The sequence below is a fragment of the Miniopterus natalensis genome, chromosome 2, assembly GCF_054644295.1.
Source record: "Miniopterus natalensis isolate mMinNat1 chromosome 2, mMinNat1.hap1, whole genome shotgun sequence".
Lineage (NCBI taxonomy): Eukaryota > Metazoa > Chordata > Mammalia > Chiroptera > Miniopteridae > Miniopterus > Miniopterus natalensis.
The window spans coordinates 165,502,451-165,530,154 of NC_142082.1; the positions used below are offsets into that span (position 1 = coordinate 165,502,451).

Sequence of the window (27,704 nt, forward strand, 5' to 3'; positions counted from 1 at the left end):
AGGTGTCATTTCAAATATGTACTTATTATACAGAATTAAAAGTGATTCACATGAAGAGTCCTTATAGTAACTCTCTAAAAATCAATAAAAATCAATAAATAAAAATTTGAAAAAAAGGAATAAAATTCTTCCAGCCGGAATATCAGGTAGACTGACAGAGATGAACGTAAGGCTCAGAGTTCCAGGTAGCCTTGTCCTTAATATCCAGTCACCTGTAGCTGTGGTTTAAAGTTCTCTGTGTGCCCCGTTTTATTTTCAGGACGACCCAGTCCTTGGTATTCTCAGCCATGCTCTGTGCATTCTCTATGGATCAAGCCTAGGAGTGGACAGCTGTGTGCCATGGGAGAGGAGAAGGGCATGACACAGAAGCTAAAGGAATGCAGTCTCAGCGACAAGTTGTGTAGTAAGTACAAAAGTCTAAGTTCTGACCTTAGAAGAATGAAGACTTAGGTCTGGATAGATTCTAGGGGGAGAATAATTTGATTTGTAGTAGAAATGAAGACAGTATTGATAAAGAAATGGGCATAGAGGCCATTGTTTTTGAAAAGTGGCAGGTGAGATCCAGAGGCTGCATTCTTCATCGCGATAGGAAAAATACGAGAAGCACAGAGCACACTTGTTGGGTTAAGAAAGAGGGACACTGGCGGTTTGGATAAGAGAGTTGCCCCCAGTAGGGTTTCCATTGAATGGAAGTAGAGTGGAAGAAAGAAGAGATGACCATTTCTGTATGACGAGTGAAGGCCGGTGGGTAGGGGAACTTGCGTTGATATCAGGTTAGGCTTCTTCTTTAATCTCTTCTCTTCCCGTTTAATTTCCTACCCAGTTATCCAGCAGCAGCAGTATGAAATCATCGTCATCCCAGCCTTTCTGGTTGGCATCTCCCTCATCATTCTTGGGGTCATCCTGTGGCTTTTTATCAGAGGAAAAAGAGCCCAACAGCAGTCTCCTGGACTCCAAGGTAAAGCTCAAACTGGGGCTGGACAGAGGCTCAGGGAAGACAGAGATTGCAGAAAAATAAAACCCAAGTCTTGATGGGTCCAAGTCTAGAGGTCTAGGTCCCTGCAGTGGAAAAGGAGGCCTGGGTCCCTTCCTGTGGAACTGAGAGATGCGTGAGCTCTTCTTTTGGAAGTAGATAATTCATGAGTAGAAACTCCACATAGGCTTGTTAGCTGAAACCAGAATAGGCAAGAGGAGGCCTCGTGTGACCTGTTTCTGTCCTCTTATCATGCTATCAAATCTTTGGCCACATGAATGCCTAAGGGTCTGGGAGGAAGACCTCGTGGGTAAAGCCCATGGCTTTGTTACCAGCTTTGAAGGATGACATCTTACTCTAATACATTGCAGCCCTGCTCTGTGCCCTTGGAACACAGGATGAAAAGGGGCAGCTTTCATAATAGTCTTTTAAGTGTTAGGTAGTAAATGATATGCTGTTCTGGAGTACCACTGAGCATGTAATGAAAGACAACCAGCTAGGACATGATACTAAGAGTAAAAAGAAGGGGAAAAATCTGACAGTAATTAGAGTGGCTGATCCTTAATCTCTCTCTAAATTTTATCCTAATTTTCTTATAATTCACTCTTGTAGAAAAACTTCTCAAATAAGTTGTTTAAACTCATTCTCACTACTACTTGTCGCATTCTCTCTCTCTCTTTTTTAAGGACCTGTAAGGCTTAAGCTTTATTACAATAATAATTATGCAACATTGATATTATAAAAATTGCCTTATTTCAACTGTGAAAATATAAAAACCACATACATATGAAATTTGAGGGTATTCAAGCATCCAACTTTAAGTTTCAGCTTTATCTCCTCATAAATGTAATCAAATTTAATTGAGACAATATTAATTCTTAGTTCGCATAAATATGAAGAGGATTATATTTCCGCAAATTAAGATGCAGGAGAAAATAATACATCCTGTTTCTGATAAAAGCACAGAACTGTAGTGGTCAGTGCCAGCGACTTCCCAACACCCACTCTCTTCCAAACGGTTACTAGCAAACAATTATAGGAATCCTGGTGACGTTGGCGGTGACTGGGGAGAATGGCCGAGTGATCCATTCCTGAGCAATAATGAGACATGAGGAGAAACAAGGGGAGGTTTGCTGGGAGGACCTCTGTGAAAGGGGCTCTTCAAGTCCGTGAAGGAGACAGGGAAAAACTGCTCATCTTCTTTCTCTGGGTGCTGCCGTTCTCCATGAGTCCATGGAACAGCCGCAGCCTGAGAATGAAGCCAATACTACAGGCAGCGGAGCAGAGGGGGAAGGAGCCTGGTTCCTCACTGAGCGACGGAGCCCTCCGTAATTTGGGATTATAAATGTCCTTCCTGTTTAAGCCATTGGAATGAGGGTTTTCTGTTACTTGCACCCAAAAGCTCCCCAACAAAAACAAGAGCTGAAGGTGGAACAAAGGTAAACACTGACAGATGGTTATAACGTATTGAACTAAATTTACTCCTCTTGGTAAATCAACTTCCCTTACAGTTATTTTTTATTGCATTTAAATTTTACATAGTCCCCCTGTCAAAATGATTGTCGTTAATTTTTTTATACTATTATATCCACCGTCTGCCCTCTCACATAGTATTGCTGACAAAGACAGACAAACCTGAATCTAGCTCTGCTGAGGCACCCAGGGGCGTCCCCCATTTACAGTGCAGGCTGTGGCAGTGCCCTGATGGGGGCCCTTGGAGACGCGCCTGCAGGAAAGAATCAGACAGTCTCCTAAAAACTGTTTTTGAAAATAAAAACAACTAAACCCTTTCTTAAAACTAGTAACACATCCTCTACGCACTGGCCTCCCGGCTGCATTGGGAGCACTCGCACGCACCTGGGATAACCTTGAGCAGAAATGCCACAGGCCGAGCGCAGGAGCAGCGACGGGCACCAGGCGTCGCTGGCGCGGGTGAGGGGCGCGGCGGCGCTGCGCAGCCCGGAGGGTCCCCGCGGCTCCGAAGCTCCCGCTGGTTGCTTGTGACGTGCCCGCTCGCCCTCCTACAGCTTGAGCTTGGCTTTCGCCTTCTCCGTACCCTGCAAAAATCCAACCCCAGGGCCCGCCGATGCCATCCGCTTGCCGAGGGAGCAGCCACGCCGGCACCTGGCCTTTCTTCTCGCAGAAGCCCCTGTGAGAAAGCTGGGCGCTCCGAGGACTTCCCGGGCGGAGAGGCGACCCGCCGCGGCCCGCAGGGCTGGGTCACCCGCGGCCCTCGGGTCTGTCGCCGCGCCGCACGGACGGCGGCCGCTGGCACGCGGGAGGGCTGGGGGCCTGCGCCTCTCCCGCGCCTGGCACGCGTGGGCCCCGGCCGCGCGGCGGGAAGGGCCAGCCGGTCCTGGGGAAAGCTTCGAGGTTTTCGCCCATCAAGCGGTAGTTCCCGGCTCCGGCCGTGCCCACCTGGCCGAAAGGCCCAACTCGCCGGCCGGCCGCGTGAAGCCGGGCGCGAGGGTGCGGGGCAGCCAGGCGCCCCCGCGGGCGCAGAGCCGGCCTCTCCGAACCTCCTTGTGGGGCCTGGGCCCGGCTGCTGCGGGAAAAGCCCAGCCCCACGGGGGTCCTCGGCTCGCGCGGGTCCCGCTAGGACGCGGGGGGGGGGGGGGGACACGACGACGAGCGGCCCGGCTCGGCCACCTGCCCCCGGCGGGCGCCCCGGCTCGGCCACCTGCCCCCGGCGGGCGCCCCGGCTCGGCCACCTGCCCCCGCGCCCTCCTCGCCGGCTCCTTTGGATGCACCCAAGGGAGGCCCTCACCCCCGCCGCTCCGCCCCAACAACTCTTTCCAAGATCGCCGACAGCTGTGCCGAGTCCTCACTTTATCTGACCTGTCAAAAACCCCTGAAACAATTTTGTACTTCTTTCCTCTTGAAACACTTTTTCTTTTCTCCCCTCTTTAAATCTCCCGTCACTTTCTAAGTGCTCTCGTTTTAAGCCTGCAGATTCAAAGGCTTTCTCTGTTCTAATTGTAGCCCCCGCCCCTGAACTCCAGGTTCTTATATTAAATCACCTACTTTGCGGTTGGGAGCTAATACATATTTCATGCCTAGTGTGTCCGAGACAGAGGCACTGAAGTTCCCTCGCAAATACGCGCCACTACTGGTCTTCCCACGGGGCGGGGCGCCCTTGCAGTCCAACAGCTTTGTGGCTGGTCTTACGCGGGGAAGTAAAGGGCAAACCCAGCTTTCCGTGTGTTCAGTCTAAAATGTTAAAGATGTCCGTCCAGCCCATTAGCAAACCCTGTTAACTCTATCCCCCAAATAAACTCGCGCCACTCTCACCTCTCCTAGCTCATTGTAATTCACTCCTGACTGGGTTCCTGGCTTCTGCCCCTGTCCTCCTGCTGTATTTATTCTCAGTAGAATGATCCTTTCAGTCTGTCAGTCCTGTCAATTCTCTGCTTGAAACTCTCGCGTAGCTTCCCATCTTAGAATGAAAAGAGAATTCTTTCGGTAGTCTTACATGATCTGGGCCCTCTGTGGCCTCCTCTCCTGTAGTCCTCCAGCTGTTCCACTGCGCGGGCTTCACTCCCCTTCCTCAAGTATGCCAGGTAGGCTCCTTCAATGCCTTTGTAGGCTGGGCCCTTGTCTGTAATGCCCTTCCTGACACCTTATCGCTTACTCTAATTGCTTCCAGGTATTTCTCATATGTCATCACAAAGGCCTTTCCTGACCTTCAAGCATGAAATAGTATCATTGATGCTTTTTATTACCACTTTCCAGAGGTCATCTTGAGTTGTCTTAGAAGTAATGGAATTATTATAAAAGTCCTACAAGTTGGTATTGATGCCGGTTTACAGAGAGGCATCAGAAGACATCCCCACAACGGCTGGACAAAAAATTGTTAAAGGAACTTTCCTGCCAGCTTGTCTCAAGCTCTGCTTTCCTGGAGTCTGGAGGGTAGGAAAAAGCTGGTTGGTATCATCGCTTTTTTTCTAGGCATTGCTCCTGTGCCTCCATCTAGGGGCCAAAACGGGGAAGCAGAAGGACACCGAGGTGTGTTTGTGCCACTTAAGGAGACATCGGTGGCAAGCCTCCTACGAACGTCCACACATGGCCTGGCTAAGCTGCAGTTGCCCCGGGAGCAACTCTCTGCAGTTCTCGAGCTGATCTACAATGGTACTTGTGGGGCCATCTATCGAACCAAGATGTACCCTGGGGACCCAGCTAAGTCCAAGAGCATTGTCCTCAAGGCTTTAAAAGGTAAAAGGAGAAATGCTAGAATTCCCTTTCCCTTTTTACTTGTCCACTGTGAGCCCCTCTAACAGTAAATGCTAACACGCTTTGCAGACATTAGGATGTTAGTCAACAGGTAGTTGTGATCACAGCTGTGTGCAGAATGAGATGGGGTTAGAAAGTGAAAACTGAAGACAGAAATGTTCTCGGGGTCTTGTTTTGTTCTTAGCTCAACCTTGCCTACCAAGGCTGTTCAAACTGATTTTTCCGTACTGGCTGTTACTTGATAAAGATGTTGAGGTTGATTCTGCACTTTTTCTCCACTATTTGATATTTTTCTCTGGTACTGTCTTTCTTTTCTTTTCTTTTCTTTTTTCTTCTCTTTTTTTCTTTTTTTGCTGATATTCATGATATGGGCCAGCGATGGCAGATGCAGAGAACAGGATAGGACAACAACTGGATAAGCAAGATCATCAATCAGCAGGCCCAGGCTGTGATACATGTCAATGTGAACACAACACTTGCCTGTTTAGGCAGATGAAAGCTTCCCTAGTTGTAACGATTCTGTCGCCTTTGACAAAAGATCAGTGAGGATCATCTTCCAGTTGGTTCCCTATTTACTTTTTATCTATGTTCATTCCCCTTTAGAGCCGTGAGAATTATCACCTGAGGTTGCTTCCTGCCTCAGTCTTCCCGTTTTATCTGAAATGCTCTGACAGTTCACCCACCACGGTTCTTCTGTTCTCCACAGAACCAGCTGGGCTCCACGAGATACAGGATTTCTTAGGGCGAATCCAGTTCTATCAGTACCTGGGGGAGCACCAGAACCTGGTCCAGCTGGAAGGCTGCTGCACAGAAGGAGAGCCGCTCTATATGGTGTTGGAGGATGTGGCCCAGGGCGACCTGCTCAGCTTTCTCTGGACCTGTCGCCGGGTCAGTAGTAGGGTAGAGGTGTTAGAAAGGAAAGCCTTTACCTGGCTGATTAGCTGTTCACATGTCAGTGAGCCTGACAAGTGACAAAGTAGAGGGACATTATAATAGCATAACAGAGTGAGTGTCACCAACCAATAGAACTTTTTATGATGAATATTTTATGTCTAATATCGTTGCCACTAATCTCATGTGACTATGGAATACTTGAAATGTGGCTGATGTGGCTGAGAAACTGAATTTTCAGTTTTATTTCATTTAAATGATACACATTTAAATAGCCACAGGTGTCTAATAGCTACCATATTGCCAATTTAGAGTGCAGACTTCAGGTTCCACCTCCTAGTAGCTACGTGAATTTGAGCAAGTCTCTGAGCCTGAGTTTTCTGAATCTGTAAAATGGGAGAAACAATAAATTATTATTAACATTAAAAGAAATTATGTAATTAAAAACATAGCAGTGATTGGTATATAGCAAACACTCAAAATGGTAGCTGTTAATGGTGATAATGACATAGCATAACTATGTAGTACTGATTGTAATTTTGTTGTTTTTGTTAAGTGTGTTTTCCATTCTGTAACATCACCCTAGTATGCCAGGGCTGAGTTGAGGAAAAATTCAGCTTTTCTTTGTACCTCAAATTCATATTTTAACAAATTAATTTCCAGACTAAAGTACGATTCCTTTTCCTTACAGTCTCCCTACTTCTCTATATATCCCTCTTTCTGAAGCACTGCATGCTTCCTTAGTTAGTTCTTTGCCAATGAGCACGTTTGATATTAAACAAGCCTCCTCAGTATGCTGATGATTTTACTACTAAATGGGTGTGAGAAAGGGAGCCTGTTGACGTCTTCCATCCAGCGGTGCAATGTGCAAGTCTGCAGGTGCTTTAAACCTTTTAAAGAGCTTACCCAGCTCTAACTTGTTCTGTGCTCTGACCTCACTAGCTGCTTTCTGTTTTCCAAAATTACCATGCTTCTCTATTTTAGATGACCTTCATATGCTTTTCTCACTACCCCAAACTTCTCCCTTCTCTTCTTTGCATAGTCAATGTCAATTCATCCTTCAAATCTCATCAAAAGCTTTCCTTGTTCCTCACCTGAATCAGCTCTCCTTCCTTCCCTCACCATTTTCTCCATGGTGCTTATAGGTGTGTAATTATACATTTATGTATGACATGTTTATTTTGCTCATTCGTATATTCTGTGTTCCTAAGATGGAAGCTGGCACATAGTAGGCATTCAATAAAAATTCGTTGAGTTAATGTGCTTAATTACTCACACACACACATGCAGGAAAACTGATGCTTTACCCAAGGGACATATACTTGTCTTTCTTACCTGCTCTTCTGTTCTTCCTTCATTCTGCTGTTCATCTACATTCTTTATTATTTATTTCCAGTCCAATAAATCATTGTATTTCTCTGCATATCTGAGAATCTCTAATATCAGTCTCTCCTTAAACCTTACAGTTCTATGTCTTTTTGGATCTTTTTCTTAGCTTTGCTATCTGCATTTAAGAATATCTCTGCCCTTATATTTTTTTAAAAAATCTGTTCATGTCATTTTGATATAATGCTCTTTTCGCTGTCTCTTCAGGATGTGATGACCATGGATGGCCTTCTCTATGATCTCACAGAAAAACAAATATATCACATTGGGAAGCAAGTTCTCTTGGCTTTGGTAAGCTGAGCAAAATGACAACAGATGGTAGGGATTTTTCCCATTGGCCTGGTATTTGATGTTGTACCTTTCATGCTTATATTCCTAAAGGGGTACATGTTATAAAGAAAATCAGATGGAAGTTAGAGAGCAGATACTCAAGCACTGAAAAGTTATTTTCAGTTCTTTCTTTATGAAATCATTTAGATAATATACTACAGGATTGGTAAATTCTGGGCAGAAAGTAGTCAGCTTAGGGTTTTTAGACAGAATAGGAAGGGTTGGTTGTAAAAGGTTTCTCAGAGTTCAAAAACCAGGGCCAAGAGCTTTATGTCCACTTGCTTGATACTTCCCTTTCCCCATACATACTAATATTAATAGATGTAAAAGGGGCACATAAGGAAGCATATTGGGAGAAGATATGAGAAGATAAACAATGGGTAAAAGGCTACAGAACCAGAAGGAAGTATACCATTTTATACCTGAAAAACGAGAAATACTAGTTCAGAACATGTTCTGCTGGGGACTTGCTTTGATCTTGAACGTGATAGAAAATACATATGCTTTAAAAAGAAGGAGCGAGTGGAAGAGGGGCCGTAAGAAGGGACCATAGGGAGACCATTCCTTTATTTTAAATCAACTTAAAGAGTAAGAGAAAGAACTCGGGTCTTAAGAGAAAAAATTTATCTTTGCCGTAATTACTCAGGAAATTCAGATGACTTCATCTATGAAATTATTTAGATAATTGCATTTAAAATAGCATTTGCTATAGAAAATCAGGGCTCTGTTCCTCCCCGTGGGTCTCCTCACAATCTCATACACCATTCAGCTTGAGTCTCTATGTCTGGCCAGGGTCTGGCAGCATTGCCATTATCTGGGCTGTGGCTTTCGTCAGCAAGAGAACCGTCCTGAGTTTTAAATCACGTTTGGATGTTAGGTGTTAGCTCCTAGAGTAGATGCCTGGGGCCAGGTCTGACCCGAGCTGTCAGCCAGGCCCACTGCCCAGGCCTTCTTCACGTTGAGGATTAGGCTGGCCGATCGGAGAGCCAGGCATCCTGGCCTTTCTTCCAGAGGTCCTGATGGCTAGAGCTGTGGCCCTTTGGGGGGGAGTAAGGCACGTCCTCAGCACCCTCCTGGGGTGGGGATTATGTCATTTCTCTCCTGTTCCTGGGTCTTCGGGATCCCACAAGCTGTGGTATGAGAGGCTCCATGTGGCCTCACACAGGGCAGGCCCTCTCTCCCAGAATATTCCGTCTTGCAGAGGCCAGAAGCTTCGAGGAGGGATGTTGAAGTAGGACTCCTTCGTCCTTTCACTGGCTTTGGCTCCCTCATAAACTCTCTGTGGGAACCTGAGGAAAGCAAAAACAAAAACAAAAACAAAAAGAAAGAAAATCAAGGCTCTGTGAAGCTTCTACTTTAAGTATTTTATGTATCTTGCCCTCTGGAGGCGTGAAATATACCAGGGACCTACATGGAATAAGGGAAAGCTTAGGGAAAAATGTAGTGAGATGAGAAAAGAGCAGTAGTCATAGCTGAAGCTCCCATGGGACAGGGGAGAGAGCACATCATATTAGTGAGTATTATCTCTGGTGTTTGGAGGACCTAGCTGGTATAGTTCCTTAATAAAGTTAGGGTGGTAGGGTACAGCCTACCTTGTATTCTGAGCCATAATTACAGAGGAGCCCCATTGGGATGCATTGATTCTGTGGATGAATTCATCAGGTCCCTAGGTTACCAGCTATGAGACAATATCATACTATTTTTTTCTTACTTTTCACAACCTCGAAGTTACTTCATTCTTCAGTTCTTCTCATTACATTACAATTTATTTGTTCTGAAACTCCACCGGGGGGGGGGGTGTAGAGGTCGAAAAGGACATGGGGGGGAATAAATGGTGATAGAAAAAATAAAAAGAAAACTCCACCAGAGACAGAAAAATTGCTAGTCACTATTTCCTTCATCATCAGTGATTGGAAATTACCACCTTAATCTTTTTTTTTTTTTCATACCATCTTGTTTGGTATCATAGACCTCAATCTCTAGCTCTTCGTTCATGTAAAGCTTTTCAACTTCTGCATATGCCTTGAATAGCTTGATGCTGGGGCAAATGATCCGAGCAAACCAGCATCATCCGGGAGCAGTGGTTCTCAAGTGCTTGTTGGCTGTGCTTAGAATCATTTTAATACTTCTTAAAAGTATAGATTACCAGGTCCCTCTGCCTGGACTTCAGTTAAGTAAATATGGGGTGAAAATCTTGTTTTTAAAAAGCTATCAGGCAATTCCAATTTTCAGCCTGGCTTGAGAATTATTAGTAGAATTTTTAGTAATTCCTATGAATTAGAATTCTACCTGGTTCTTGTCACTACCACTTAATAACTGTGTGACCTTGTGTAACCATTTAGATTTACCTAAAAGATACTTCCTTAATTCACTTCATCTAGTTATTTTAGGGACAAAATGAAGTGACTCGAAACTCCATGTAAATGTATTATTATGACACTCAATTTTTCTACATATATTTACCTTGTTTGGGGGATTGCTGCTAGAAACTTGAAACCTACTCCCTTTGCCAGTTGCCAGTGGGATCCTGAGAGAAAGGTGCAATCAGGGAGGGCGAGGGCTTGACACTCAGTGGGGAAGTGAGACATTCCAGATCCACTATTAATGTTATTTGGATTATTTGCACAGTTTGGTAATCCTAAACACTTTTATATGTGAAAAAGAACTATTAGTTCAGAATATGTTTTGTTGGAGACTTGCAAAATGTCTGATTCCTTATTGTGTCTTGGAAGTGACATGTCAATATTAACAAGGCTGGTTTGGAATAGAAAATGTCCTTGTCTTTTTGATGATTCCTAGCACTGCTTCTCCTTGGGTGTGACCCAAGCCATGACCTTAGACAGCTGATCTATCTTTGATCTGGAATTGACAGGAATTTCTTCAGGATAAACATCTGCTCCATGGGGATGTGGCAGCCAGAAATATTCTGATCCAGTGTGACCTTACTGCTAAGCTCTGTGGACTGGGCCTGGCTTATGAACTCCACACCCAAGGGGCCATCGCCTCTACTCGCACCATACCCCTCAAATGGCTTGCTCCAGAACGGCTGCTGCTAAGACCCCCTGGCATCAGAGGAGACATGTATGTTCCTGCCCTTTGGGTTTCTTCCCTTCTTGACCTGAGTGTCCTCTAGTCCCTGACCATGACAGCGTCTGTTGTCAATTATGTCTACAATTATGTGTACTTAGGAGTCAGACAGACTCTTAAGCAGAAACGTGACAGAGATCATATTTGGCATCTGGCTGCAATCCTTTTATGTGCCTTTTCAAGTATTCCTTCTGTATTAGATTAGCAGCCTTAATTAGGAAAGCAAAAAGAAAAATGAAGGATTATTTACACTGGTATCTCATAGAATCCTTTTTATCTGAAGGATGTGAATCCACTTAAACAAAAGTGAGTCCACTTAAACAAAAGTTCAGTGAAACCAGGAATTATTAAAATAAAAAGAACTACACATACCTCAAATAATTTATTTTAACTTAAACATATAACTGGATATTCATCGATTGCTCTTTTGGAGGGGGGCTGTGGCCTTTTTATGAGGATGGACCTGCTAATTGAGGTTATATGTTGTTTCCTGTATGAACAGCATCCATAATGAATTGAGTTTCAGTTTAAATTCTGAGAAACTTGAAAACAGTTGTGAAGCAATTTGACCACAGGCATTTATTATTAGTTTTCCTAATTTTTTATGGTTGTGCCACCCACACAATTTGATACCACTTTCTTTTTAGCAGCTTATTTTTATAGATATTTTCAAAGCATTCAACCTACTTTTCAGGGAGCTAATACTTTTTTTTGTATTTATATTTAATTAGCTTGCATAATATTTGATTACATACTTACAGTGACACGTAAGATTGGCATAAATCTTACAGGACTGTAAAGAATCACAATTGAATTTTGGTAACCAAATAACTCAATTGCTTGGAGAAGTGCATAGGTGTAACATAGACTATCTTGCTAACCATGAATATCATGAGCAGCAAAGAACATTTAGAATGTCAGTTAATATGGTGAGTCAATTAAGAGACTTCCATTGCTGCTTCATTCACATCTGCTTTTCAGTAGGAGTCTAGGAGCAATAAACTTAACCGGGAAATATTACATATTACTCATTTAATGATGATATTATAGAATAGTGAAATATACATCTCTCAAATTATATTGCTTGGGGAAATATGTATTCCAATTATGTATAAAGCTTGTTCTGTTAATATTTTTCCTTGGTTTGGGCAATTAGATCTACTGAGGAAATAGTAGATAAATTAAAACCTTAATTGGCCTTGCACTAAGAATAAAGGCCAGAATTTCAGCAGGAAGGAATGGAAAGGATGAAAAATATTCAGAGGGGAATTTCTTTTTGTTCAGGTGAATGTGTTTGTTTGTTTGCATAATACACACCCATAATTTAGCCAATAATAGTAAACATCTGTTAATATGAAATATAGAAAAAGGAGACATAAACCCAGTCCTCAAAGAGATTAGACTCTAAGGGGATTGGACAGAAATGCTTTCTTTCTTTTTCTAAATATGTTATTGATTTCAGAGAGAGGGAGGGAGGGAGAGAGAAGCATCAGTGATAACCCGGACATGTGCCCTGACTGGGAATCAAACCCTGATCTCCACGTTCATGGGTTGACGCTCAACCACTGAGCCACAAGCAGCGAGGCCAGAAATGCTTTCTAATGGCACTATTACTGGGTTTATTTTACCAGACACCCTCTGCTCCTCTTCGTTGCCTTCTTTATAGAGCTCTTCCTGAAAGCCTCCGATATTTAAGTGAGATCTCTTTCAGAAAGGAAGAAATGGAAATTAAACAACTTTGTTTCTTTTATAGCTGGTCCTTTGGGATCCTGCTTTATGAGATGGTGACTCTAGGTATGTACCTGTATGCAAGTATGTTTGAGTGATGGATGACATATGCTGTGAGAAGGGGTTTCAGTACAGTCTCTGAGGTTTGAACTGGTCTGATATGAAATCTTTCTCCTTTTAATTTTCTTTTCCTTCCATTCTCTTTTTCTCTTTTCCTCAACACTTTACCAATTCCGAGGATGTATTAAAATCCAAAGGATAAAGGATAATTCCAAGAGCGATCTTGCATAAACATAAAAATGTTGTCTTCAGATTTATAGTTCATATTCTAGAGGACGTAAAGTTCTCTTGCAACTCTTACTCTCTCCGTGCCAACAGGGGCGCCACCGTATCCTGAAGTGCCTCCTAACAGCATTCTACAGCATCTGCAAAGAGGGAAAATCATGAAGAGACCCAGTAGCTGCACACAAACCATGTAAGTGGCTTTCAAGGCCTACTCTTCTCTCATTCCAAATCTTTTTTGCTCCCTATCAATCATGCCCTTTTCAGAGATGATCCCCAGCTGCCCTTTATGTGCTAATGTACATCCCTATACCAAACTTATGCAGTAAAACACATTTTCTCAGATGTCATATATCATATATATACATATATACACATACACACACACACACAATGTTGAGGCAACCACTGAGAACTCTGTGAGGAATCCAAATTTGGTAAACTTTAGTTCCCCCAGAAGCTTCTAAAATAGGTAAGCAGCAGACCAAATCCAATGCAAGTACAGAGTGTTTTATTTGTCTAAACATCAGCCTCCGTTAAAGGCTGCCAGCCTCAGTTCTAATACAGCTGTCATAAAGTCCATGGCACTAGAGTTATTCGTTGGCTCTTACTTAGTATTTAACTCTTAAAAATTATTGGCTGTTTTTCCAGCTCTGAGCACATTAGGAGCCAACCAGGAGGAGGAGGTAGGAAGAAATTTTAAAGACAGGAGGGGGAGGATCCGATATTGTCAGCAGAATGGGATAGCTGGGGAACCCATGTAGGAACCAAAGCAAAAAAAAGGAAAAATTAAAAATTACACTCAGAATTTTATAACCAATAAAATACAAAAAGGGATGGTTACAGAATGTATGAAAAGGTTAAATTATTTATGAGGCAGGAGAGAATATAATATATTAATACACATTTCCATGAAAATTATTGCTATTTTGTAACTTTTTGCAGCCTCAAAAGGGTAAATTTCAAGCTGGGTTTCTGTACAATAAACATTTACTGTATCAAGCATATTATAAATATGCTTAACTATCATAACTATAAACACACACACAGTATAGTGATACTGGCTGGGTATACTAGAACTAGAATAAAATTGCTGACAAATATTTCTTGCAGGCTTTCTATGTATAAAAGGCTGTCCTTGATACTGGGGGGAGACACATAACTGATGAAGTAGCTAATCTTGAAGAACTTAACATTGGGTGAGGAGATATCTGAAATAACATGAAAATCATCGTAAAATATGAGGCATTAAGTAGAACAGATAAAAGCTCAGATTCATTTCAGAGTCAAAAAGACTTATGTTCAGTTCCAGTCCTGCTACTTTACTATATGTTGTTTACTTATCTTGAAAAAGGTATAATGATAATCCTACCTCAAAGTTATTGTGAGGCTAAAATGAAATAATGCACGTTAGGTTCCACTTCCATGCCTTATACAATAAGTTCTTGGTAAATGTTAGGAGTATTATTAAAGTTGCATCTTTTACAAAGTCTCATGGTACAACATTAACAAGTGTGGGAAACAGAGTGCTGAGGTCTACAAGGGAACTTTTCACAGAGGATTTAAAACCAACCTATAGGAAATGACCACAGAGAGGATATTCAAGGAATTGGGCACAGCATAAGCAAAGACAGAGTTGGGTGTTGATAACCACATCCAGTACATAGTGACACACTGACTTGGCTGGAGGAGAGGGCTTCAGATAGGCAAGGCCTATGCGGTAGAGAAGCTGGGGGGTTGGACATCAATTTCATATGGTAGGTAGAGAGAAACCACTGTAGGTTTTTCAGCAGGGTTGGGACATGATGAAAATGTTTGAAAACAGACAGCATTATACATTCTCTAAACTGGATTGAAGAAAAGATAGATTAAAGATGGTAAGTACTTTTATCTAGATTAAAGCAATTTCCTGAAGAAAGTAAATTATAAAGGGGGTAAATGACTTGGATTAATGGAAGGAAAAGCCTAATTACATTATCCAAAAGTAGTATGAATAATATCATTCCATAACATAAATTTTTATAATTTTTCAATTTTTCAATTGCAGTTGACATAAAATATATTAGTTTCAGGTATACAACATAGTGATTGGACATTTATGTAACTTGAAGTGATCACCTCAATAAGTCTATTACCCATCTGGAACTATACATAGTTATTACAATATTATTGATGCTGCACCATAACTTCTTATTTTCCTGGCTATTATATACCTTTTACTGGTAGATAAGTTGTAGCAATAGTCTGCAGTGCTGCAAGTTAGTAACATCTAAAGATGAGAACACAATTTCTGAAGGAGCTTTTGGCAACAGAATGGGGTGGTGGTGGTGACTGTTCTGTCATACTGATTGTACCCTGAGAAATCTTCAGTCATTCCTATTATAAAAAGTGCCCTATCGAGAAGACAATATTGAGAGATTTAGTATTAAGAGGACGAGATGAATATAATCTCTGGGAAGAATATGAGAGATGGGATAATGAGAAGTAGATTAAAAATTGCATGTTTTTTTTGTGTTAAGGTTTGTTAGGTGAGGAGACTTGTTCCTCATACATTTTCCGTGTCAAGGAAGTCTGTTTCTCTTGTTTCCCTTTCAGGTATAGTCTTATGAAGTCCTGTTGGCAATGGAAAGAGGACAGACGCCCCTCACTTAGAGAGCTACTGTCACGCCTAGAAACAGCTGCTCGAAATGCAGATGACAAAGCTGTATTGCAGGTACCAGAGTTGGTGGTGCCTGAACTGTATGCAGCTGTGGCAGGCATCAGTGTGGAGAGCCTCTCCTACAGCTACAGCGTCCTTTGAAGAGCCCGGGGGAAGAAACATTTATGGGTGATCATATACTCCTGGAATTCCTCTAAGAACAGAGGATGGACTTTCTAGTGGGACACAGAGGGAGAAGTGGGACATGGAGCCTGGATCTTCCCCTATACATTTCCCTAGACATGTGAAACGATGCTGGATGAGACTATATGCCACATACCCTTGAGGTTGGGAAATAGACTTATTTATGTTGTCCCAATCCTAAAGACTCAGGGTAGAAGTGGTAGACAGTGTCGCTACAAAGGAGGTTTTAGAAATCTGAAATTTAGGTGGGGTGAGGGGGCATGGCACAAATAAGCTGGCACCTCCTACCACAGGCTAGTTTCCTCCTGAAGTATGCTTTTATCTAGATAATAATAAGGTACAGAGATATTAGAATCAAATGAGGAAACAGAAAGCCCAAAAAGGAGTTGATGAGAAAGAAAATTAAAGGTTCTCTTTGCTTAGGGATATAGATGTGGACCAAGGTCATCCTTCAAAGAGAAGGTAGGGGAAAGATGTTAAGCTCCTCAGTAACGGTCCGTTCATGCAGGGCTGGGAGAACCATGAAGGAAAATATATGAATTTCCCCTGTGTATAGGTAAAAGAAAGATGGTCCCCTTTTATCTAATGCTGAGGCAAGTGAACCCTGTTGATACTATTTTTAACTAGAAGCTGTAGAGGTCATTTTATGATTAAGAACATTCAACATGTATTGTTCATCAGGCTACCTTCCTGGTCCCTGTAAGACTAAGGAGACTGAGCCTAGAGAGTCAGTTAGGCTGATGGATAAAATACCATGTGTGTTTAATAAATATGAAAGGTGGAAACCAAGCAAGAATGCTTAGTAGGCCAGAAGGTCTTTAACAAGGCCTAGCAAAGTCTATCCAAGGCAGAAGGATGGTAGCCTCTGATTTTCAATCATCTATTGATGTACTGTGAAACTTATTTCATTAAATTAATACTTACTGAGTGACATGAGTATTTCAGTCTTTTCAGGTATAACAGCTGCCAAAATCTCTACAGTAGGAAGGATAAAAGTAAATAAATGGAAGCTAATGTCAATAGAAAAGTTATAGAGATAATCCACATTGTCAGAAAAAGGGTAAAATGGGTATAATACTTACCTCACAGGGTTGTTGTGAGGGCTGAATGAGAATATGTATTTGTACAGATTCTGGCACATAATATACGCCCAATAAACATTAGTTTCCTTTCTTTCCCCCTTCCTTACCTAGAATCTTTCATTTTTTTTTTTTTCATTTAAAATCTACCGTGGCCAAGAAGAAAACCTTAGTCATCCATCAATCTTGCTGATGTAGGACATGCTAAAAGACAAGAGTACAGTTCAAGCACCACATAAGTAAAATGGTGAAGTCATCATTTTTGTGTGGACTTCTGGGTGATGATAGTAATCTACTATTGTAAAATACTGAAAATACCATGATGATGACAATTCAGTTGAACATGTGACCTGTGATTTTGAAGAACACTCATTCCTGGAACTCTGGGAAGGACATCTAAGGCTGCTGTAGGAAAGGTGACTCGCCCTTGAAAATCTTGTAGAAGTTAGAATCCCGATGGAGTCATAATGAGTCATCCAATTAAATAATGATTTTTCATATGTAGGAGTACCACACGACCAGTCAGAATTTAAATGGGTGGTAAGTGGCGGTAGAGAGAGAGGAGGTTGAGTGGCTTGGCACGAAATGATAAAGTCTTATGGAATCTCATCCTTGCTTCTAGGCTGTTCATTTAAGTCAAATTTACACAATATTTATTCAAATTTATTTAAATTGAATGTTAAGGACAACACCGCGAAACATCGTGCTAGGTGTTGAATAAAAGAAGCAGAGAGCTTTTTATTAGTCTAGAAAGTAAGATACGTTACACACATATTTGTATTTGTAAATTACACGTCGTGGTAAGTACTCTGAAGGAACTTACAGGATAATAGAAGGGAATATAAAATGGGGAGCTCCCTGAAGACATGGCATTTAAATTGAGACCTTATTTTTACATGCAGTGTCTCATTTGATGCTCTCAAGAGGCCTGTGAGCGTGGCAAAGTTGACTGTAGCATTTTCATTCGGTTGCTGAACACAGGGGCTTAGAGACGGTGACTCAAGGAGGCAGGTGGAGGTAGGTGCTGGGGCCGAATCTCGGGCCTTCCGACCGCCGCCCTTTACTACAAATCCCACTGAAGGTCAAAGGCCACCAACAGGATCACTCTGTGCCGGTATACGAAGAATGATGGATATTATTTGAAACACAGATTGTGGAAAAGCTCATCTGGTCTTTCCCCATCCTTCAGAACCCATCCCGCGCAGGAGCCTTCCTCACTCCCCCAGTTTAACTTGTGTCCGGTAAGGAACTGGGCTGAACCACGGGACGTTCAGTCGCTGCCACAGCTCCACGAGCCACTTACGGCGACCCTTCCTGAACGGAGGTTTCCGATGGAAAGGAACTCTTTTTATACCAGCACTGTTGGGATTTTCAGTTCCAGTGTGCTTTCAACATTTCAGACTCTTGTTCGATGGATTTTTCCTCCTTTGTCTCCGTTATTTATAGGCTTCAAGTTGCCGGGTGGCGTTGTCCAGAGGGGGAAGCCCGTGTCAGGCGGGAACCCAGGACAAGGAGTCGCGTCAGGCCTCACGCTCCGACGCCGGACTCGGGCTTCACTCGTGCAAGGCCACGCCCACCTCACAAAATGCCGCGAGAACTAGGGACCCGTACAGCAGACACAACCAGCAAACCTGAGTTCTAAGCCCATAAGAAAGTGCTGGCGTACTCTCACACTTCTACGCTTTGCTAATATAATATGATTTACTTTAATTTTGAAAATAACACGCGTCTATCCACAGGAAAGTGAAATTCCAAGTCCCTGCTACCCTCCCTCCGGCGCGGTCAGGCCTCTCTCGCGAGACCCGAGCCTCCTCTCGGGAGCGGGAAGCAGGAGAGGCGCGCCCGCAGTGACGCAGTCATCCTGGTGCTGACGTCACTGCCCGGCGCCCGGTGGCACGTTGACCGAGCCCTCGGCGGGCTTTCTGGGAACAAAAAATGGCTATGGCCAGCGATTTCTACCTGCGCTACTATGTAGGGCACAAGGGCAAGTTCGGGCACGAGTTTCTGGAATTCGAGTTTCGGCCGGACGGTGAGCGGAGCAGCGGCCGCCGCAGCGTAGCGCGGCGCTGGGCCGGGGAAGCGGCGCCGAGCCCGCGGAGGAGGTGGGGTGGGCGAGCCCCTGTGGGCGGGCCAGTGTGTAGTGGGGGCTGAGGTCGCTGCGTTAGCCCAGTCAGTAGGAGCTGGAGAATACGAGAGGCCTTCGTTGGTTTTGGAATAGAAGAGAATCGGTGTAAGTTCATTCAGAAAAGCTATTCCTGGCTGATACTGAATTTGAACCTACGGTGATTAGCATCCTAGAGTCAACTCACAGGAAAGGGCCTTAAAGGACCTAGTACTTGACCATTTTTAAGGACACCCCCGACATGCGGTGGTCCAATGGATGCTTAAAATCTTCCGGTGGCTAGCAACCCTCGGACCATTCATTCATTCATTTTATTCATTCAGTCGCTGCGCTCGCGTGTCTAGAAAAACCTAAGACCCGCCCTGAGGGCGGGGATTCCAACATGTTGAAAAATGAGTGTACTGATGTGTTTTGGGTGTTTCCATAGGGTGCATTAAGGGTACAAAAAGAGAGTGGTTAGTTCTACAAGAAGAAGTAAGGAAAGCTTCCTAGAGAAGGTGACAGTTGAAATAGATATTTTCTTAGCTTCTGCGGGGGTGGGGGATTGGAAGCAGAATGGCATGAGCCAAGGGCGAGGTAAAACTGCCTGCTGCCCATAACGTATGCAGCAAACTTTATCTTTTGACATCTCTGATTCTTTTTAGAGAGTGTTATTGTCTATTGAACCCTTCTTGCAACAAGGACAGTCCAGCTGAGTAGACTTTTCATTTTTGAATGCTTTTTAGGTGTTGGGCAATATGAAAATATAAAAATTGAGGGCAAAGTAATGAATAAGTCTCTTTAATTTCCCACAAGGAATTATGTCTTGGTGGGTGACACAGACATGAAACTAACCATAAATCAGTATGGGTATTAAGTGCTATGTTCATCTTTGGACAAAGTTCGGTGAGAGCATGAAAGAAGAATTACGGGAGGATCACATATTAGGGAAGGGGAAGAGTGTCAGACATTTCAGGCAGAACTCAAGGTAAGGACAGCCCTGCAATTATTTAGAAACCATAATAACCTTATTCTCTCTTGTGCTCATGTTTCTTCTAAATTTAGCTAAGGAGCCAATTTATATGAATTCTCTATCTGTTCCTATTTTTATGTGATACTGTTTTCAATGCCTTTGCCTATGAATAGTTTTCAGCTTGTCCATATCACTTTTAGCCAGTTACATAAATTAAGTAGTCTAATGTTATTGAGGAAATTTCATTCCAGAACAGTGGTTCTCATCCCTTTATCTGCCACCACACCATCCACCACTTCCACCTCTAATAGTGAGTCACAAAGTCAGTGATTCCTAAGGGGCTTACCTCATTAGATTTACCTATCATTTTAGAGGATCAGGATCACATTACATGTTTACCTGGGTAACTGACTAACTATGAACCATGCACCAGGGAGTACAAAGTCATGATGGATTAAAATTAAATATAGATCAGCTAACTGGCCAACTTTAATCTAGAAGCAGCACATTGGCTGTGTGCTTCCAAATCATAATTCCAGAATATTAGCATTGTCATGTTATTATACATATATTAACTTGAAGGAAAATAATTAAAAGAACATTGTGGAGTAACGGGGAAAGCATGAGTGTTGGAAGAAGGTAGATCTGGATCTGAATCTTGTGTGACCCTATGCAGGTTACTCAACTCTGTTTTCTCAACTATGAGTGAGTGGGAGAATAAAACCTGTATTTTTATTTTTTAAATGTTTTTAATTGATTTTAGAGAGAGAAGAAGGGAGAATGATAAAGATATAGAAACATTGATGAGAGACATCAATTGGCTGCCCCCTACTGGGGATGGAACCTACAGTCCGGGCATATGCCCTGACTGGAATCAAGCCAGTGACCACTTGGTTCATGGTTGATGCTCAACCATTAAGCCACACTGGCCAGGCTAAAACTTTCCTTTTAAGGTTGTTTTACTGATTAGATTGAATGCTCCGGGCTAATCAGTTAATACCAATACAGACATAAAAGATAAACTTTAAAAGAAATGTTTGTTCCTTTTCAGATCCCCTGTCTCAAGACATAGCATAAGAAAATGGGCCCTAAAAATAGCCTTCCCATTATATTGAAGGCATGGAGTATTTAAAAATTGTACTGAATATTTAAAAATTATATCAAAGGCATGGAATATTTAAAAAATTGACTAATTTCAACTGCAGCCAACTTACCAGAAATTTTTGAGTGTCTGCATTCTCACATTGGTCTTATGCTAGGAGGGAAGAAATATTAATAAAAGTAGTAGTATAAAATGGTCTTTATTGCCCTAGCCTGTTTGGCTTAGTGGTTAGAGCATCAGCCTACAGACTGAAGGGTCCTGGGTTCGAATTCGGTCTAGGGCAGGTACCTCCGTTGCAGGCCCAATCCCTGGCCCCAGTCAGGGCTCAAGGCAACCAATTGATGTGTCTCTCTCACATTGATGTTTCTCCCTCTCCCTCTCTCTCCCTTCCACTCTCTGAAAAGCAATGGAAAAAAATATCCTCAGGTGAGGATAAAAAAAATAAAAATAAAAATGATCTTTATCTTCAAAATTGCTTACGATATCATTTCTTTATTATTATTATTTTTTTTAGCAGTTTTTGCTTGTAGACTGAATTTTTTTCCACTCCCCACAGGAAAGCTTAGATATGCCAACAACAGCAATTACAAAAATGATGTCATGATCAGAAAAGAGGTGAGTTCTTTTGGAATTTCTAATTTTTTATTTAGCCATTTTCCTCATGTCTGTGTTGAATTTATAAAAGTACATATGAGGCTGTATTGTAAAGAAGAAGCCAATTTATGGATTGAAAAGGGATTCTACTTAAATTACACATAATTGTAGCATCAGTAACAACAAAAGTAGCAATCTGAATATATTAAGTTGTAGTCTCACATTTGAACATGTCATTTAATTCATTTTACAATTAATTTGTCTTTTTACTCTATTGGCTATTTAAAATGATAATCATGATTTAAGCATAGTATGAATTTTAAATGAAAGGCTTAAAAGTTAGGGATAAGAAAAGTTCAAATTACTGTGACATGTACTTCTATTTGTCTCTGTTCATCCCGTAGATTTTTCATTGTCATCACTAACCACTTGGAGAGATTTGAGTACCATGTTACCAAGCCAGAATCTAGGGGTCTAAAAGGGGGCTAAGTGATGTGAAGAAGGAAAACTATATGTTAAAATTAAAGGAAAGGGCAAGAGTGAAGAAAAATGATAAGGATGAATAGTTCCCATCTTGTACTTTGGAATCAGAATTAATTTTTTCTGTGATATTCTCTCTGAATATTTAGGGTTTGTAACTCCATTTTATCATTTTCTTTTGAGTTGTGGGAAAAAATAGAGAATCATTATGAAATTTTTATTTTAACTTATTTTCAGGCTTATGTACACAAGAGTGTAATGGAAGAACTGAAGAGAATTATTGATGATAGTGAAATTACAAAAGAAGATGATGCTTTGTGGCCTCCCCCTGACAGGGTTGGCCGACAGGTTTGTATTTAGTGATTCTTTAAATGCATAAATATTAAAATTGATAATATCATTATGTTTCTCCTTATTTATTTATAATAGATACCCACTGATTCCTTAGTTTTTCATTTAGTAGGTACCTGGTAAGTACTCTTTTTTTTCCTTAGCCTGATTTTCTGTATTACCTGCTAGTAGTAAAGGAGTCGATGCATAGCTCTACATTTAGACATTTTTCTGAACAGTCCTCTCTGTAGCCACCCCAGCCAAGGTTAGGATGTTTTTACACTGTTGTGGGTAATTTCTATTATATGTTAATTACTTTTATTAGGAATAAGTATAGGTATCTGTTAAATTCGAGACTTAACATTCTCATTGACTATGTAAAATTTACTTTCTCCAAATTTATAAGTTTGAAAACTCGTATTTGCATCTTTTGCCAATTCAAATTGACCACTGCCTTTGCCTCTCATATTCTCTTCAGAATAAGGGATGTATCTCAGAGGGCTTCTAAAGAGCTCTGAAGGCTGATTTCACTCAGTAGAAAGATGGTTTGATTTCTGAAGTGAGTCTTTTCAACTTTTGGGGAAAAGAGGTATGACTCTTGGAGGAAAAAACATTTAAATTCATTTTTGTGTGTAACACCTTTTACTAGAAGAAAATGTGGAGAAACCTTAACAGATGATGGCTCTCTGTAGCAGTAACTTAACTCTTCTATTTAAAGAAATATTTAGGAAAACAAGGGTAATAGTTAACCGTATTTATGCATTGTAAACACTTTTAAAATGTAAATTGAGATCCATTTTATGCATATGTACATATGTACTAAAAAATAGAAACCACCGCAGTAAACTGTTTCTCTCTTAAGCTGAGGGTGAATCCAGGGCTTTTACCTACCCACTCGATAATGTGGGCCTGTGCTTTGGTTACTGGGGAGGATTAAGCAAGCTCCAGAAATTGTTGGTCTTTAAGTCAAAGATTTTATGATCATTTGAGAACCTTAGTTAAATCTCCAGTTTGTGCCATAAACTGCATAATCAGGTCTTCTGATCAGTTTTATACCTGACTGTCTTCAGCGGATCTGTTACTTAACCTGAAAAAATACCCCAGATATAGCCTCTTAATTGTTGGTTTTAGATTTGCAGAGAAAAATTTATACAATAATTATGGCACACTGGGAACACCTGTACTACGTTTTGTTTATTTTACTAGTTCTTCATTTTAATGTTTTGTGCAGTCAAAGTGTATCGGTATTTCAGTCTTATAATCTGGGATTCAAATATCAGTTCTGTCACTTACTGCTGATTATAAATATAAAGTTTTTTCCTACGCTTTCTGAGTCTTAAATTTCACGGTTATAAAAGTAAGCTAATAAAGCCTGTTTGATAACCATATTTTAGGAATTACAGATAGTACTTATAAAGTCTCTAGCATCAGGGCCTCACATAGTAGGCACTAAAGTGGTACTATTATTAACATTATGCATTTTATTTTTAGAGCCTGGTAAAAGTAAATGCGTTTTTATTTATTATATTAAAATAAGCTTATATTCATATTATTTTTACAACATTGTGCTTCAAAGTAATGCCTTTAGTGTTTACTGATATTACAAGAAACATTTATGTGTCACTCTTAAGTATGTCATTCATTTTATAGTATCATTATGAGATGCTGAGAGTAGTTTTGGTTAGTCCTAATATTGGAGACTCCTGTGCAGACGATGAAGTTTTTATTTTTATCTTACAGACATAGTTTATGTCTAACAGATTAATTTTTCCCCCTTCTCTATTACTGTTAGAAAACCTGCAGCTAAAATAGGGAACCCTTGGTAGCAAGAATATAGATATCTCGGATGGATTTCTATATTAATTACATTTCTCTGTTTTATTTTCTTCAGGAGCTTGAAATTGTAATTGGAGATGAACACATTTCTTTTACTACATCAAAAATAGGTTCTCTTATTGATGTAAATCAGTCAAAGTGAGTATGTTAAAGCATTTTCATTAAATTGATAAAATTTATGAGAGGTTCATTTTAGAACTATAGCCAGTTTGCTAAGATTATTTCATTGGCACCCTATCAGTTTATTATGCAGATGTAATTCTGATTTTTATGCATTTAAAGACTTTTTGTTAAAGAGGGTAGCAGTATACTTATTGATTTAAAAAAAAATCGTAATCTGACAACTATGAATAATAATGCCCACATTTTATTAGCACTTTTTTGGTAAAAATCTGGACACTGTCACAGAATGGAAAAGAAGTCCTTATTGGACATGAGACTCGTTAGCCCCACAGCATATCATTCTCCTCCTTGGGTTTAATCTTCAAATAAATGGAAAAAAATCCAGTGTAGCTTAATGGCTTGAGCTACGTATGTCTACCCAAGTTCTGTGTCCCTGTAGCACATACCTTTGTCTTTGCCTGAAAAATCGCTGTGCCTCCAGTTTTCTTTCCACTCTTTCCCTTTAAAATGCCCTCGTAGTGCTCTTTTTCCTATCACTCCAGATTGTAATGATTTACTTCTTTGCTTTACTGGTTTGAATATAAGCTCCACCAGAACCTTGTGTATCTCCAAAATTAGCACAGTACCTGGCACATAATAGATACTTTATGAATATTTATAGAGGAAAGGAGAGAGGAATGAATGCCTAATAACTATTGGATACAAAAGGCTATGTTCATAAATACTGACCAGATACTTTTAAACTATCAAATTTATTTTCCCACAGTTGGTGAGAATGACATTCATACCCTACTGGGATTATAAATTGGTACAATGTTTTTTAGAAAACAGTTTGATAATTTGCTTCAAAAGCCATTAATATTTCATTAATCTTTTCACTCTTCACTATAGTAATTTCATTTCTGAATGTCTATTGTGTGGAAATATTCTCAAATAATGAAAAAGCTTTATTTGTAAAGGTAGTCATTGAACCTTATTTATAATTGGAAAAATGTCCAAATATTTAACAAGGAGAGAACTATTAAATTGACTAAAAATTATTTGTGAATTTTTATTTAATATAATGGGAAAAGTAACATTAAAAAGGGCACAGGGAATAATTTTAATTATTAGAAAAAATAAACACCAACATTTTATAATTATTCTGTGAGAAGTGACATTAGATAGTATTATGAATATTATTTTTTCTACCTATATAATTTTTTCTGTTTTATACATTTCTGTGATGCATTGCTTTTTTATAAGAAAATAAACACTTTATATACGAAATTAATATTTGTGAAGAAAATTTTTATTCTCTTAAAATATCCTTTAACTTAATTAGTTTTAGATTTTTGTTTTGTTTTAGGAATTAATTTATAGAATTATGTTGTTGCATTCTAGAAACAAAAAGTAACTTCTGCCTTTTTAAATTTTAGGGATCCTGAAGGCCTTCGAGTATTTTACTATTTGGTACAGGACCTGAAATGTTTAGTTTTTAGTCTTATTGGATTACATTTCAAGATTAAACCAATCTAAATTTTATGTTTTTCGAAGCTGTTTTTATATTTAATTAAGGGATGGGTAAGGGAGGGGTTATTTGTCATTTACAGTATTGGGATTTTTATGAATATGAAGGAAACAAATTTTTTTGTATGCAAACTGAAAATAAAATACATAAGCAGGCTTAATGGTTATTTTCACTGTGTCCAAGTGGGTTAAAGTAAATTTAAATTCTGGAAATAAAAGCCACACTCACACACACACACACACATTAAATTCTGTAAACAAAAGCCACTTTTGAAATTTTGCTCCAATAAAACTTACCAAAGCCTGGATGAAGAGTGCTTTTTTTTCAGGAGGCTATGTCTCTTATCACTTTAAAGATAATAAAAAATGCTGTAGGAGGTGCATGCTATGGCAGAAATTCTTTCAGGTTGCAGTAAGTAGCCAGAACAAGGACAGTTGCACATCTTGCCTTATTCCTTCCATACCCAATGGGAGTTAAGTGTTTGGTAATTATAGAGGTTGTTTGCAGAAGGTTCTGGATTTTTTACGTTTACCACGGACTACTCGGGGATTCTTTGCATGTACATGTGTTTTGGTGTAGTAGTGATTTCCTCAAGGATTACAAAGATAAAGCCATTGCCCCACTTAGGCACATCTTTTATGATGCCTGTATTCCTTATTTCACAAATGCATCTTTTGTGTATCTGTTGGAACCAAGGAAGTTTTCAGTTTAAGAATTTATTTAAAATTTAGACTTAACTGTGTGTGCATCTGTATATTTATGTTTTAACTCCTGAGCACAGGTCGCACTCATATTTCCCAGTTCCCTTCAACCTCTGTGTGAAGGACTTGACCTTTCATTATTTCTCCTGTCTGTAACCATGCCCTGGTATTCTGTTACTCTTCAGTCTGAACCCTACTCTTTAAAAATGTGCAGTCCTGGTAGCATAATCCACCTGCCCCAGGGACCAGTCAGGCGTGACCTTAGGGCAAAAGAATTAGTCTTGCCTGGACTCCTGAGCAGCGAGATGAGAACAACTCAGTCCAGTCTGAGATTATAGCAATGTTTGATGTCTGCATTGCAGTAGGATAGCCCCCAGCTACTGCATGTGGCTACTGGCACTTGAGATTTGTTTAGAGTTTATAGTCCTATTTAATTAGAAAACATTTTTTCCAACATTGTGTTAAGAAAAATTTCAAACATAGAATTGTAAAATGAATATTCATATGCCAATCTAGATTCTATAATTGACTTTTTTTACTGTAATAAGTCTTACAATAAATCATATCCTTAAGACTATAATTGGTGTAACTGGTGCCAGTAAACCACTCTTCTTTAGTGCTATTTAATTTTGATTAAATTTAGATGTCATGTGTGGCCTGTGGCTATCCTTTGGACAGTGTAGAGTCTAGCGCATGGCTGGGCAGCCTGTTTGCCGTGGAGTGGTGTCTGGGCCTTTACATTGCATGAAAATTCATGGGCATCTTCACAGTTGCCATGGAAAGTCACCTGATCTCTACTGTGCAAGACTACACTTTATCAACCTCAGTTTCCTTATGTGAAAATAAACATTTCTGTACAAGTTGTATTCCTTGATGGATGTGTAGTATAAAATCATGTTATAATTCTCTTACACTTAGATGTCAGGAAAAAGGGAGAAACAGTCGCTCTTTGAGTCTCTTGTGGGCCCACAATTTTTGGTTGTTCCTCAGATAATAATTATTCTGTGGCTCCTGTTGGGTAAGATGATCCACTCAAGACTAAGCAAGGCTGGGGAGAAATAATTCTTAGATTAAAAAACATCTTTAACGTATTAACTCTGTTCCTACTCTAACTTCCCTGTAGTGC

At 40.5% G+C, this 27,704-nt stretch overlaps 2 protein-coding genes and 1 long non-coding RNA gene across 6 annotated transcripts; 2 read left to right on the plus strand and 1 right to left on the minus strand.

Moving 5' to 3' along the window:
- Window positions 1-339: 339 nt before the first annotated feature.
- On the plus strand, window positions 340-15,707 carry STYK1 (STY kinase 1). The gene is made up of 9 exons (XM_016220477.2): window positions 340-403; window positions 824-958; window positions 4,922-5,185; window positions 5,910-6,091; window positions 7,688-7,771; window positions 10,683-10,891; window positions 12,651-12,691; window positions 13,004-13,100; window positions 15,503-15,707. The coding sequence occupies exons 1-9, from the start codon at window positions 340-342 to the stop codon at window positions 15,705-15,707; spliced, it is 1,281 nt and encodes a 426-aa protein (XP_016075963.2).
- LOC107543067 (uncharacterized) lies at window positions 8,997-17,498 on the minus strand. 3 transcript variants are annotated; one of them, XR_015714074.1, is made up of 3 exons: window positions 14,071-16,932; window positions 12,700-13,050; window positions 8,997-9,099 (listed from the first exon to the last, which is right to left on the minus strand). It is a non-coding gene; the product is annotated as an uncharacterized LOC107543067 (long non-coding RNA). The 3 variants fall into 3 exon arrangements; XR_015714075.1 differs by lacking the exon at window positions 8,997-9,099 and adding an exon at window positions 16,939-17,498 and having other exon boundaries at window positions 11,694-13,050; window positions 14,071-16,724; XR_015714076.1 differs by lacking the exon at window positions 8,997-9,099 and having other exon boundaries at window positions 11,694-13,050; window positions 14,071-16,724; window positions 16,832-16,932.
- Window positions 17,499-18,715: 1,217 nt separating this feature from the next.
- MAGOHB (mago homolog B, exon junction complex subunit) lies at window positions 18,716-26,032 on the plus strand. 2 transcript variants are annotated; one of them, XM_016220476.2, is made up of 5 exons: window positions 18,716-18,857; window positions 21,561-21,619; window positions 22,316-22,426; window positions 24,300-24,382; window positions 25,786-26,032. In XM_016220476.2, exons 1-5 carry the CDS (start codon window positions 18,764-18,766, stop codon window positions 25,883-25,885), a joined length of 447 nt encoding a protein of 148 aa, XP_016075962.1. In that variant the 5' UTR covers window positions 18,716-18,763; the 3' UTR covers window positions 25,886-26,032. The 2 variants fall into 2 exon arrangements, with proteins under 2 accessions (XP_016075962.1, XP_087670921.1); XM_087814795.1 differs by lacking the exon at window positions 18,716-18,857 and adding an exon at window positions 18,989-19,917.
- Window positions 26,033-27,704: the final 1,672 nt, after the last annotated feature.

Excerpts from the sequence above, each read along its gene's own strand:
- STYK1 (XM_016220477.2), top strand. The coding sequence starts at position 340 with ATGGGAGAGGAGAAGGGCATGACACAGAAGCTAAAGGAATGCAGTCTC. Across the intron at positions 404-823 it reads TCTCAGCGACAAGTTGTGTA|TTATCCAGCAGCAGCAGTAT; the intron begins GTAAGTACAAAA and ends TTTCCTACCCAG. Across the intron at positions 959-4,921 it reads GCAGTCTCCTGGACTCCAAG|GCATTGCTCCTGTGCCTCCA; the intron begins GTAAAGCTCAAA and ends CTTTTTTTCTAG.
- MAGOHB (XM_016220476.2), top strand. The coding sequence starts at position 18,764 with ATGGCTATGGCCAGCGATTTCTACCTGCGCTACTATGTAGGGCACAAG. Across the intron at positions 18,858-21,560 it reads ATTCGAGTTTCGGCCGGACG|GAAAGCTTAGATATGCCAAC; the intron begins GTGAGCGGAGCA and ends CACTCCCCACAG. Across the intron at positions 21,620-22,315 it reads ATGTCATGATCAGAAAAGAG|GCTTATGTACACAAGAGTGT; the intron begins GTGAGTTCTTTT and ends ACTTATTTTCAG.